This window comes from Scylla paramamosain, chromosome 13 (assembly GCF_035594125.1).
Source record: "Scylla paramamosain isolate STU-SP2022 chromosome 13, ASM3559412v1, whole genome shotgun sequence".
Taxonomy (NCBI): Eukaryota; Metazoa; Arthropoda; class Malacostraca; order Decapoda; family Portunidae; genus Scylla; species Scylla paramamosain.
The window spans coordinates 26,167,085-26,179,832 of NC_087163.1; the positions used below are offsets into that span (position 1 = coordinate 26,167,085).

Here is a 12,748-nt window from a genome sequence, read left to right on the forward strand (position 1 = left end):
GGGGCAGAGGGCCAAGCTGAAGGCAAGTCACCAGGTCTGGAGGGGGGCAAACCAGCTTCGAATGACGTTGTTAACCTCGAGAGGCGGGTGGGACTCCTCAGTGGGGGTTGCTCTGATCGTTGGGACCCATGATTGGTAAGTAATGACTAGTTTTGTTAATATTTGAGAGGTTTATAATGCTTTCGTAACTTCCTCATTCCGTTGTCTAGCTTTGGCAATGAAGATTTGTTTATAATGTGTAGTGGTTTTGTGACTACTTAAAATAACAACCTGTTCTTGTTAGTATATAGATTGAGACAAGTTTTGGCATTACATGAGTGGTATACCTCAGCCATCTCAAGCTCCCTCTTTGCCTTGACTAACCTTGGTAATTAGGATGTGTTGATACGGGTAGTTTGTAGTGCTTTTTTGTGGCTACTTATTAAAAGACTTTACCTGTTGATATGTAGACAGAGTAAGAGATCAGTTTGGCTCCTGCAGACCACAGTATACATAAGTTTAAAAGTTACGATGTGGAAGAATAATTATACTTAGCAACGAAGGATTTAATTACAATCTTATTACTGAGTACTAAGTTTGAAGTGGCCAGGAGCTGTCTTGTGTAGGTCTTGTAGCCGTCCACAGTCTCCTTATTGTCTTGTGTCATTATGTTCCTAGGTTCAGGAATCTTCGTGAGTCCCAAGGGTTTGCTGGAACGCACCGGCAGCGTGGCGCTCAGCCTCATCGTGTGGGGAGCCTGCGGCATCCTCTCGCTACTGGGTGAGTGACAGTACTGGCGCCACCCACACTACACCCTTCCACTCCTGTCCTCACGCTGCTACCTTCCACAAGTACTGACACCACCCACACCTTCCCACGCCAATACTGACACTACACCTTTCTGCACGTATACTTGAGGCTATCCACACCTTTCCACACCCATATCATGTCTACCTACACCTTTCTACACTTGAACTGACACCATGCACACCTTGCCACACCCATTCTAGAGTCGGGCACCTTCAATTGACCTTTTTTGTCATCATTTTTTTTTGTTAACCTAGACCAGAACCCCTCTTACATTAACAAAACAATAATACTGATGTTATCTACACCTTTCTACACCTGTTATGACCACCCACAGCTTTCTACACCTTCCCACTCTTGTACAGGTCACCCACACCAGCACAACTACCACCCACTCCTGTCCTTCGTGCTTGTCCTCAGCCTTCTCCGTTCCTCTCTGTCCTTCATCCCTACCTTCCCCAGCCAACTCCTCCTCCTCCTCCTCCTCTGTCTTCTACTATTAATATTATAGAATGTTTAGAATGTTACCCTTTTTTTCTCCTCCTATTTATATTGAAGAATGCTGGCTTTGATAATGTTTACGTACACTGTTTTGTGGTTAAGCTGTTAGCGTGTAAAACTGAGAATTCTTCATGTGTTCTCTCTTCGAAACCCATTGTAAAGAATCACATAGACACCTCAGTTTCCTACACGTGTTGATTTACGTCAGGGATCCTCGTGTAGGCTCTTAGGTATATCAATAGAGGCTGGCTAATGTAACTAATGGCCCGAAGTAGAGGGCTGAACAGTAACGGATTAAGATAATTGGCACGAGCTCAACAGGTGGTGATGGAGGAGGCCGCAATAAAACGTGACTCTTATAGGTTTTATTAGGTCGTGATGGCGCTAACTAGAGGCTCGGGATTGGTGTGTAGAGGATGGGAGGCGAGGAGAGGGACAAGACGAGGGACAGGGGAGAGTGGTCACGATGCAGGAACGAGCACCAACAGACTAATTGGTCCTTACGGGGATCATATTCTAAAACTCTTCTACGCCACACCCCGACTGCTTTCAAAAGACTCTAGTTGAAATTTCATGGGCTTTGAAGGATCTTTTCATGGTTCTAGTGACATGTTAACAAGATTTCTATATTATTAACAGGAGAAGCACTCTTGACAACCCGGCTAATCATCTTTGTGGTCTTTGAAAATTGTCGTGGTGAGAGAGGAACGCGTTTCTGAATACGGGGCATAATTCAAGGTTGTAGGATGGTAAAGATAAAACGTCAAATCAGTCACTTATTAATAAAAAATATCACATTAGTTTGCTTAAAGATAAAGTCTTCTTCATAAAGATTTTTTTGGTATATCAATGACCTTGTTCTTGGCAGTGAATGTAAAACAAATCCTGAGATGTTTTCACGGGATAACCTGGCAGGGGGATGGACAGCAGCGCCAGGCAACCACCTCGTAACCCTCTTGGCCGCAGCCCCACGAATGGCCACTGCACTGGTGAGGGATAGGGAGAAAGGTTTCTTGTCCCGTGGTTGCGTTACATCACCTTCCTCGCACACTTTTCTTCCGGCAGTGGCAGGGAAGGAGGGACCCTGTTGGCGCAAGAACACGTACTCTTGTCAATGCTTTTTTGTCCACCTTCATTTATTACTGTCATGTAGGTATGCCTTGACGTCACGCGCATTAAACTGCAGCCCTCAGAAGGCGTAAACCACACCCTGCCCTTTGTTAAAATACCAAGTGGCGGAGATGATTGCCCTTGTGAACGCCACGCGCTGCCTCCGACACGGCTGATCATGCCTCGTGCTGCTTTACTATCGTCAGCACAAAGGAATGCAAAGAGTAAACAAATCGCACAAGAACTGATGCCCCTCACGTTCTCATGTTTCATTTTTAGTATTGCTGGCATATTGAAAGGGTCACTAATCATGGTACGACAAGAAATAACGGGTTCAAGCTTGATGCAGTTGGAGTTGAGAAAGATGCAGTACACTCGTTCTCAAATCAAGTGGTAGATGACATTAGGGAGCTTTAAGAGAATATTAGACGGGTTTATGGATGGGGATGATAGGTGGAAATTAGTAGGTATACTTCATACAGGGACTGCCACGTGTAAGCCTGGTCGCTTCTTGCACCCTCCCTTATTTCTTATGTTCTTATGTTTTTATGAATGAAGTAGACTACGTAATGAGCTTGTAAATGCAGAGATAGGACGCTTTAAAAGATTAGGCAAATTTATGGATGAGAATGATAGATGGAAACGGATAGGAATTTTTATACAGGGAGTGACATGTGTAGGCCTACTGGTTTCTTGTAGCTTCCCTTATTTTTTTTGTGATAGTCCTAAGTGATGATGATGTCAGAAGTCTTGAAAGGGAGCCTGAAATAGATTGCAGGTGATGTATATGAATGAGTGAGGCTAGGAGGGTATTTAAATGGCGTGTGGAGGCGTTCAGTGATAGCCTTGTTAGCGCCACTGGGTCAAGGTTCGCTATTCCTGGGGTAAGAGTAAAGGCAGAGGAGAAAGCATTGGCCGGGTTAGTGAAATGTGTGTTTGTGATACCGTAGAGTTTTTTGGGATGTGGTGATCGGTTTTCTCTCTCTCTCTCTCTCTCTCTCTCTCTCTCTCTCTCTCTCTCTCTCTCTCTCTCTCTCTCTCTCTCTCTCTCTCTCTCTCTCTCTCTCTCTCTCTCTCTCTCTCTCTCTCTCTCTCTCTCTCTCTCTCTCTCTCTCTCGCAATACACTTACACCACGAGAAGAAATTTTTATTTATTTATTTCAGCAGCAGCAGCAGCAGTAGAAGATGGTAATGGTATGAAAACGCCTTTATAATTCCATCCTTTTTCCTACAGCTTCCAGTTACGTATTGTATTTTTGGCTTCTACAATACGTATAATGTATGTTTTCTTTTCTATTACTCGCTGCATTCTTCTGGATCGTCTCTACCACCACCACCACCACCACCACCTCCACCACCGCCGCCCCCGCCACTTCAACGCAACAACAACAACAACAACAATAACAACGATGATGACAACACCTCCTTCATCATGTTGGGTCGTCCCCGTTGTCCTATTTTATCTCCTCCTCCTCCTCCTCCTCCTCCTCCTCTTCTAATTCCGTGCTTTTCGGCTTCATTTCCTGCAACTTTCTGCATTATCGCTTCTAACTTTTCCCTCTTTCTCTCTCCGCTTTCCTCGCCTTTTTCCCTATATCTGTTCCCCTCTCCTCTCCTCTCCTTCCTTCTCCCACTTCTCTTCTTCTCTCCTTTCTTCCTTCTGCATTTTTGTTTCTAACTTTTCTCTATTGTCTCCTCTTTCCTCACCTATTATCTCCTCTCCCATACACTCTATTCCTCTCTCCCCATCTTCTCTCCCCTCACTTCTCTTCTATCCGCTTTTCTTCTCGTCTCTCTACTCTCTCCTCGTCCTCTATCCTATCTTCTCATCTCTCCTCACCTCTGCTGCCCTCCTCTCTTCCTGTCTCCTTTCCTCTCCTCTCCTCTCCTCTCCTCTCCTCTCCTCTCCTCTCCTCTCCTCTCCTCTCCTCTCCTCTCCTCTCATCGCCCTGTCGCCCTGTGTACCTCGCCACACGACTGAGCAGGGGCGCTGTGCTACGTCGAGCTGGGCTGCATGATCCCGTCGTCAGGAGCGGAGCACACCTACTTCCTGACGGCGTTTGGGCACCTGCCAGCCTTCCTCTTTGCCTGGGTGTCCATTATCATCCTCAAACCCGCCATGCTGGCCATTATTTGCCTCTCCTTCTCGAAATACCTGGTGGAGGCCTTCACGTCGGAGTGTGAGCCACCCCTCATGGCCATACAGCTCCTTGGCGCCCTCACCATCGGTAACTACTGCTGGGCTTGGGCGCTGTGAGGCTCGTGTTGTCTGGTGTGAAGTGATGGTCAGTGAGAAAGGACTGTTATCTCTACACGCCTCACATACCACCTCAGTCATCTCTGTATACACACGCCATACACTGTAGTCACCCATACATATGCTGACTTTCTTAACACACGCCACAGACACCACACACCACCTCAGTCACGCCCATCCATACACACACCACACATTATAGTCGCTCCTACACATGCCTTGTGTTCTTACCACACACCACAGACATCACACGCTACTGTAGTTCCCTCAGACACACACCACACAATCAAAATCATCCCAGTACACACGCACGCACACACACACTCACATACCAATATAGATACTCCCCTCTACACGCTACCGCCATCTCATCACATCACACACGACCTGAATCCACACACACACACACACACACACACCACCACCACCAAGTCACGCTCCCAAGGCACACTGCTGGGGCTGGCTATCAGTGGGAAGGTCCCGCCTATTGCTCCCTCACGCACGCACTCCATCTGGCGGCCGACACGCGGGTGGAGGAAGCTTATTATTAACCTTGAGGCTGCGGGACCGACAGAGCAAGGCGCCGAGACCTTCCTTCCGTGTTTAGGTTTGAGGAAGCATTGTCGATGTGCAGGAAAATATCATTGTTGCCTGCAAAAGTGGGAAAAGTTACGCGCACTTAATCGTGTCGCCAAACGATCGTAAACATTGTAGAATCTGACGCTGCTGCGGGAACGTTTTGCGTTGTAAAGGGAAAATAATGGAGGCTGATAGGATTTATTTTTATAATGATGCATTTTGGCGACGGAGATAGAAAGCAGCGCCGAGAATTAAGATAATGAAGACTTACGACCATCTTATCGACGCATTTTGACGCGGAGGAAGAAAAACGACGCGCTGTTTAATGAAAGTAATGGGAAATTTGGCGATGAAAATTGAAATAAATGGACGATGAATGATTTTTCTTCTGATACATCTCAGCGACGACCAAGAAAACTTTGCGCGACGTGTGAAGATAATAGACGCTTGGAAAAAATTCTCTAATGATATGTGGTGAGGAAATTTGCGAAGGAAATTTGCTTTGATTAATTTGAAGTTTTCCTCTTGATCGAATAGCAGGAAACGGTTTATCTCCTCCGCTGACGCCTCCCGACATTACTTTGTTTTGATGTTGACGGTTATGCCTGACCCTCTTAAACCATTTTGAGCGCCTTGTCTTAAGAATGCTGCATGTTCCTTATTGTTTTACTTAAATGCCCCCTTTTTTTTTAATATATTTTGTTGTGTGTTTATTTTCAGTGCTATTTTTTAACTAATAGCTTGTGTTCCTATATTGTTTTCTTTTGGCAGATGTATGACACAGACTCCTGAATGATGCCTTTGTATTCTTGCATCCTCAGCCGTTTTGTTTATTCCAGCTTTATGGTTTGTGTTGTTTTCAGTTGCAAGTACGACACTTTGTTGTGGCGCGATGTTGTACTTATAATAAATGTACGTTTTTGTGTCTCAGTACAGTCATATCGCATGCTGCATGTTTTATTTGCATGCAAGTTTTTATTATAGATTTTTTTCCTCCTATGTAAGTATATTATAACTTTACTTTAGCATGTTATTATTTTTGTACCTTTTTTCCAGTATGTGGTATGTTGCATGATGCATTTTTACCAAAGTTTTGTTTTGTCCATCATTATTTAGTGTTTTTTTTAGTTGTTATTGCTGTTTTACTACCATTGCATTACTGTTTTGCTGTGTTCTGCGAGTAACAATTCCAAGCAAGGCGTGCCCGAGTGACTGGCGCCCTCTTGAGTGTTGTAAGACCAGGCTTCAGACGGGGAACTGTTAAAGAATGCGATTTTTTGTCTCTCTTCCTTATGTGAAATGGAGGACGACCAATAATAAGTATGGATAGATACACAGACAGGTTCTCTTTGTTGTTCCCCCAAAAGTGATCAGTTAAGTCTTCATCTAACACAAGGGAAGATTAGAATATTACTTGAGACAAATTTGTATTAACTTTTCGTATCTCCATAAGTCTCCGATTAAGTTTCCATCTAACAATAAGACAATGAGAAATACAATACCCTATTATCTAATCGAACACCCCACAAAAGCCCCATTAAATTTCCATTATAACGCTGCAGTGGAGAGAGAAGAAAACATCACTTCACAAATTACACAAACTTATCAATCCACCAGCTAAGTCACTCCAGCACATCTCGTCTGAATCCTGGTCTTCTTATGTGTTGATGCCCATGACTGAGCTTGTCCTGGCATACCCTGACCCACCCTGACCTACCCTGACCTCCGCGGTGCCCTTCGTCTCACAGGGGCTCTCTCGTACGCCGAGCTGGGGACCTTGGTGAAAGAATCCGGTGGAGAATATGCCTATTACCTACAAGGCTTCAGTCCCAGCTCGGTGCGGAAGACGTGGTGGGCGCCAATACCTGCCTTCCTTTTCGCATGGGTGTCCGTGTTCCTGCTGAAGCCGTCCAGTCTGGCCATCATCTCCCTCACCTGCGCCGAGTACCTTATGAGGATATTCCACGTGTGGATCCCCATCTGCCTCACCCCTATAGTCTCCATTAAATTAGTCGCCGTCTGGATCATACGTACGGTGGCTCTCCTCTCTCGTTCACTATTCATGCGTTCTTCTCTGCCTGCGTACCTATTCTTCTGTTAATACTCTCTTATCTTGCTATGTACGGTGGGTCTTATCTTTCTATCATAAGTACATTGGCTTTCCTCGTTCACTGTTCACGCTCTCCTCTGCCTGCATACATATAGTTCTTTTATTCATAGTGTCTTATCGTCTTGTTTCCTTATAATTCTGCAGTGCTGTGCCTTATTATTATATTCAACAGTATTCATGATTTCTCTCTTCCTTTCTTCATCTCTGTCAGTTCCCCGGTGATCAGTCCCTGTGATTCCGCCCTTCTTTTCCTCCTAATTCCTGGTAGTTCTATGTTTATTATTCAAATTCCTCGCTTCTGTGTTCACTTTTCAATGTTACTTTCCTGTTTATCAGTGTTCATGGTTTCTGTTCTCATTTTCCTCTCATCTCCGTCAGCTGTGTCTGTTATGAGCTATCTTAACAAAACTTCTTACAACATCTCTTGCTTCCATTTATTATTCTTCTTTTCTTATAAATGCTCTTCTGTCATCTTATCTAATGGCCTGGGATGATTCACGGGCTCTCCCTGTCTTGCTGTCACTATGTTGTAATTTCTTAACACCTCACCTCATTCTCTCGCAATACTCTTTCATCTCGCTATCACGTGAGCTAGACTTGTCATGTATGATTATTTTGAATATTTAATGCAATCACACGCTATACCGGAGCCTTAATTATCATGGTAATGGGTCGGTGGTCAGAATAGTTGCTGGCTCAGGAAGGAAAACAAACTGTGCCTGTCACGCGGGGATGGTTGGCATGCATCTCATCAACACTGGCTAATACTTCTCTCTCCACCTCCTGTGTGTGTGTGTGTGTGTGTGTGTGTGTGTGTGTGTGTGTGTGTGTGTGTGTGTGTGTGTGAGGATTAATTCAGTCATAATCCTTAAAGAAATCAGATATTGTCTCAAAATCATGCATTATTATCTAAATACCACCATTTTTGTGACTTTTCTTGGTTTTTATCTTGGCTTATCTTCTCTGGAATTGCTGTTTCATGATAATTGTTGCGTTTGGAAGGTAGTTTTGTTTGATATATAATTGTAATGATTACTTGTTAGGCAGTTGTTCTAATGACCGTCTTTTCTTAACATTCCCCCCCCCCGATTCCCCTCCCTTCGTTTCCTCTCTTCTCTTTATTCCCTCTCCCCCTTTTTCCTCGTCCCTTCCACCATCTCTCCTTCGCCTTTTCTTCCTCTATCTTTCCCGTCATTCTTTTTTTTTACCATCTTTCCTCCTTTTCTTTTCCTATCTTTCCTCTTGTTACCTTTCTTTTCCCTTCCATTCCTTTCTCTATCCATCTCCTCCGTACTCCTTTCCGTTCCTTTCCTTGGTGTCCCCTGCCATCCCTCCCTCCCTCTCCCTCTCTCTGCCCCTTCTGCGCCTCCTGCAACAGTGCTGATCACGTTCATCAACTCGTATTCGGTGAACCTGGCAACCCGTGTGCAGAACATCTTCACGGCGGCTAAGTTGCTGGCCATCCTGATCATCGTGGTGGGCGGAATCGTGAAGCTGGCGCAGGGCAACACGGCACACCTCGCTAAAGGCTTCGAGGGATCCACCAGAAGTTTCGGAGACATAGCCACAGCCTTCTACAGTGGTCTGTGGGCCTACGACGGATGGTGAGTGGCTGGTGGTTCTTGACTTATGGTGGTGTTGTGTTGGTCTGAACTTTTTGGTGGTGTTGATCGGGAGTGTTCCCTTTGTACTGACATTCCCTCATGCTACTGTCTTCCTCGTATAGCGTTTTATATGCGTTTTTTCTTTCTTCTCCCTCAGGAACAACCTCAACTACGTGACGGAGGAGCTGAAGAAACCCTACACGTGAGTCTCCTTTCCTTGTCCCTTACCATGGCTAGCTTTCTCAAACATCCACTAGTTTCCGTAGCCACTAATGGGAGTTGCTATGATTTCTAAGGGTGCTTTCATGATTGTAGTGATAGTCAAACAAGGACTCTGCATTATGGATTGGAAGTAAACACCGATGAAAACCCGGCTAGACATCTGTGTGGGGTCTGAGATGAGTCTTAATGAGAGAAGAAAGTGTTTGAGAATACGAGCCTATAAGTATAAACCACTGGCCTTTAGTTATAAGCCTCCAGTATTCTGTATTCAATCGTCAACTATTTATACACGTTTCCAGGAGTGTACCACGTGTAAATTATGAATAACTAAACAGAATAACTAAGAGTGAGAATATAATTTTCCTTAACTTCTCCGTTAGTCACACACGTCACGTTTTCTTTGACCATGCATGTCGTATCATAAATAAGAAAAACAAAAACATATATATAATAAAAAAATAGATCAATAAATAGATAATACAGTAGATGACACAGAGGGTATGTGCTACCTTTCAGTGTAGGTCATGAATACGAGAACACGGTGCCCCAGAATGTAGCTGAAGTGTATCGGTAAAGGTAGTGGCTGTAGTGTTTCGGTGCTCGGTGCGGCGTCCCGGCGCGGCATCTACTAACCCACAAACCCGCTCAGCGCCATTACATCCCTGGCAGTGTTAAGGTTAGGCTAACAAGCACGAACTGTAGTGGTGGTGGTGACGAAACTGGCGACATGTATTGGCTCTCTCTTCAGTATTAGGGATTAGTAATCATTACTACTACTACTACTACTACTACTACTACTACTACTACTACTACTACTACTACTACTACTACTACTACTACTACTACTACTATACTGCTACTACTACTACTACTACTACTACTACTACTACTACTACTACTACTACTACTATCACCATTACTGCTTCATCTCCTTTCTCCGCTTCACAAGTGTCAGGGATTGGTGATTGTTGGCGGCCACTGTGCTCCATTCTAATAATAGAGCATCAAGGCAGCGAGGTGAGCTGGCGGGCGTGCGGGCTGAGCGAGCGAGAGAACAGCCTCAATCTGTCCCTGTATGATGGCGGCGAGATAGCTCAGATAATGCTGCCTGTCGCCACCTCAGATCTTTTCAAGCAGTGTCCAACCCTCTCACTGGGAATGTTATGCCACTCACGCTGGACTGGTGGTGGCTGGTGGCGTGTCGGGAGGGACTAGAGGGGAAGCTTTCTTGGTAGTGGTGGTGGTGGAGTGATGAGCGCTTGGAGTGTTGCATTCTTTTCAGTCATTGCATGGTTACTGTACTCCTTATCATTATCATCGATGTCGTAGTTGTCTTATATAGATGCAGTCGTATTTATGTGGCCACCTCTTTATCTCTAAATATTGTCCGAAAATACACTTTACAGGCACTCTAGGCCATTTAATACAACTTTTTATATACCCCAGCTTTTTGGCCTACGTGCAGAAGCCAATGTCAGCGCAGCGTTTGAAGCTTTCTATCAGTATCTATATCAGTTCGCCTTCAGCCTTTTATGTATGCTCGGCAGTACTGCCCCGGACGCTCCCCTCTCGGCACCAGCCCAAAAATACACCGAGAAAATACTAGAGCTTGAAGTGAAGGGAAATCTGAACCACCTGCCGGTTATAACGCAGCGAGACGCGACCAACTGAATTACAGCTTTTGAACAGTGATTCTCTCTCCTTGACTGAAACCTAATTACTCATCAGATATTTGAGTCTCCTACACACGATCACCTTAATGTATACTGTACTGTATACTTAATAAAACTATGCATTTTTTTGTGTGATTTTTCTGATGTGTTTAGTGTTGCAGTAACCTTATATTATTTACGTTACATTTCCCCACTAGCGTTACCATGTACTGTGTGTTGCAGGAATCTTCTCTATTTGCGTTACACTTCCCCACTAACATTATCATGTACTGTGTGTTGCAGGAACATTCTCTATCTATTCTCTATCCCTACTAACGTTGTAATGTACTTTATGTTGCAGGAACTATCTCTTATTTACCTTACACTTCCCCATTAACGTTACAATGTACTGTGTGTTGCAGGAACCTTCCCCGAGCCATTATCATTGGCCTGCCGCTGGTCACGGTCTGCTACCTGCTGGTGAACGTGTCCTATCTGGCCGTGATGAGCATCGACGAGCTGCTCGCCTCAGAGACCGTCGCTGTGGTGAGTATAGATCGCGGCGTGTCTCGTGGCGGCGGGAGAGAGAGATGGGGAGTGAGATACCGATGCTCCAGGGTTTTTTTCGTGCTTTTTTTTTTCGCGCCTCAGATATCGATGGTGGTTATTAAGAGACTCTATATTAACACTTAGACATCTATTACGCACAAAAGCTTCTGAAATAGACGTTTATCATTCATATTTTCGTCGTAAATTGAAGGTAAAACTCCATTATCATAAAAGATATCGAAATTTATGGCCTACCCACACACACGCACGGAAAAAAAAAAAAAAGAAAAGAAAGAAAAAAACCCTGTTGAGCTTTGTGTTTTTTGCTAATATTTAGAAACATTGAGATATGACACAATAATCACCCCTCCATTTAGAAGTTATTTTTTTCTCATCTGAACTAAAACCTGTAGCATCTCAACCTCATAATTGCTGGCGTTGAGTTAGTGAGGCTGATATGCGATGGTGAGTGAGTGTTTACAGTGTTTTGCTTCACTGAGCCAGACTTGAGTACATGTGAGGCTGGTAAGGCAGTAGTGTCGTGGCTCCTCTCCTCCCCCGTGTGCTAGGCTAGGCTGGGAGGCGAGACTTGTTGCACGATCTATTGATATTAACTATGATTCAATGGACACATATTCTGAAACACTTCTGTCCTGCTCTCCGATTACTTTCAAAGGGCTCTTGTTGAGTTTGTATAGATATTTAAGGTGTTTTTTTTATAGTTTCAGTGACAGATTAACAAGTTTTCTACATTATTAGCAGGTGAAATACTCTTGAGAACACAGATAATCAGCTTTGTGGCCTTTGAAAATAGTCGTGGTGAGAGACCTCAGTGTTTCAGAATCCTGGTCAGTATCTCAGAGTAGTCTTCACAGATATTTCAACGTGATGTTCTGTTAATGCTCAGTTACTGGAGTGCAGTTTTATTATTAACATCTTACTGCTTAATAATTCAGTGATTTTTCCAGATGGTTTGGATAATGTGCATCTTTTAATATAATGTTCTTTTTTTTATCATCATTGTTACTCTTTGTTTTTAGAATTATTATACGTGTATAGCTTTATTTTTTTTTAAGAGTAAACGAGTGTGTTACTTCCCAGGTTGCTTATAGTTAAGTATTTCTGATTCATAACTCGCTGTGTACTTAACTTTTTTCTACGGTGCACTGCAACTCTAGTCTCTTATTGTTACAGTATGTATTGTTAGTCTCCCTTAACATATTTACCCACTGTTTTTTCTTTCAGTTTATTTTTTACCAGTTTTTAATATACTTTTATTCATTGCTACTATTACCTATACTATAATAATTTACATTTAGTATTTCTTAGTTACTTTGTCTCAAATTCTTATTTCACATGTTTTCTTATCTAACGTTTG

The 12,748-nt window shown here is 43.8% G+C and overlaps 1 protein-coding gene across 9 annotated transcripts in view; it reads left to right on the forward strand.

Annotated features, from left to right (window-relative positions):
* Positions 1-12,748, forward strand: part of LOC135106587 (b(0,+)-type amino acid transporter 1-like) — an 82,252-nt gene that overhangs the window by 59,337 nt on the left and 10,167 nt on the right. For 3 of the 9 annotated variants that reach the window (XM_064015830.1, XM_064015832.1, XM_064015831.1), the window contains 6 exons: positions 1-135; positions 658-759; positions 6,982-7,263; positions 8,722-8,947; positions 9,105-9,149; positions 11,244-11,367. The exon at positions 1-135 is cut by the window's left edge and continues 56 nt beyond it. In XM_064015830.1, the coding sequence (XP_063871900.1) occupies positions 129-135; positions 658-759; positions 6,982-7,263; positions 8,722-8,947; positions 9,105-9,149; positions 11,244-11,367 (786 nt within the window). In that variant the 5' untranslated portion in view covers positions 1-128. Of the gene's footprint in view, positions 136-632; positions 760-4,382; positions 4,626-6,981; positions 7,264-8,721; positions 8,948-9,104; positions 9,150-11,243; positions 11,368-12,748 lie in introns of those variants that run through there. The other 6 variants (XM_064015835.1, XM_064015836.1, XM_064015833.1 and 3 more) reach the window with 3 other exon arrangements.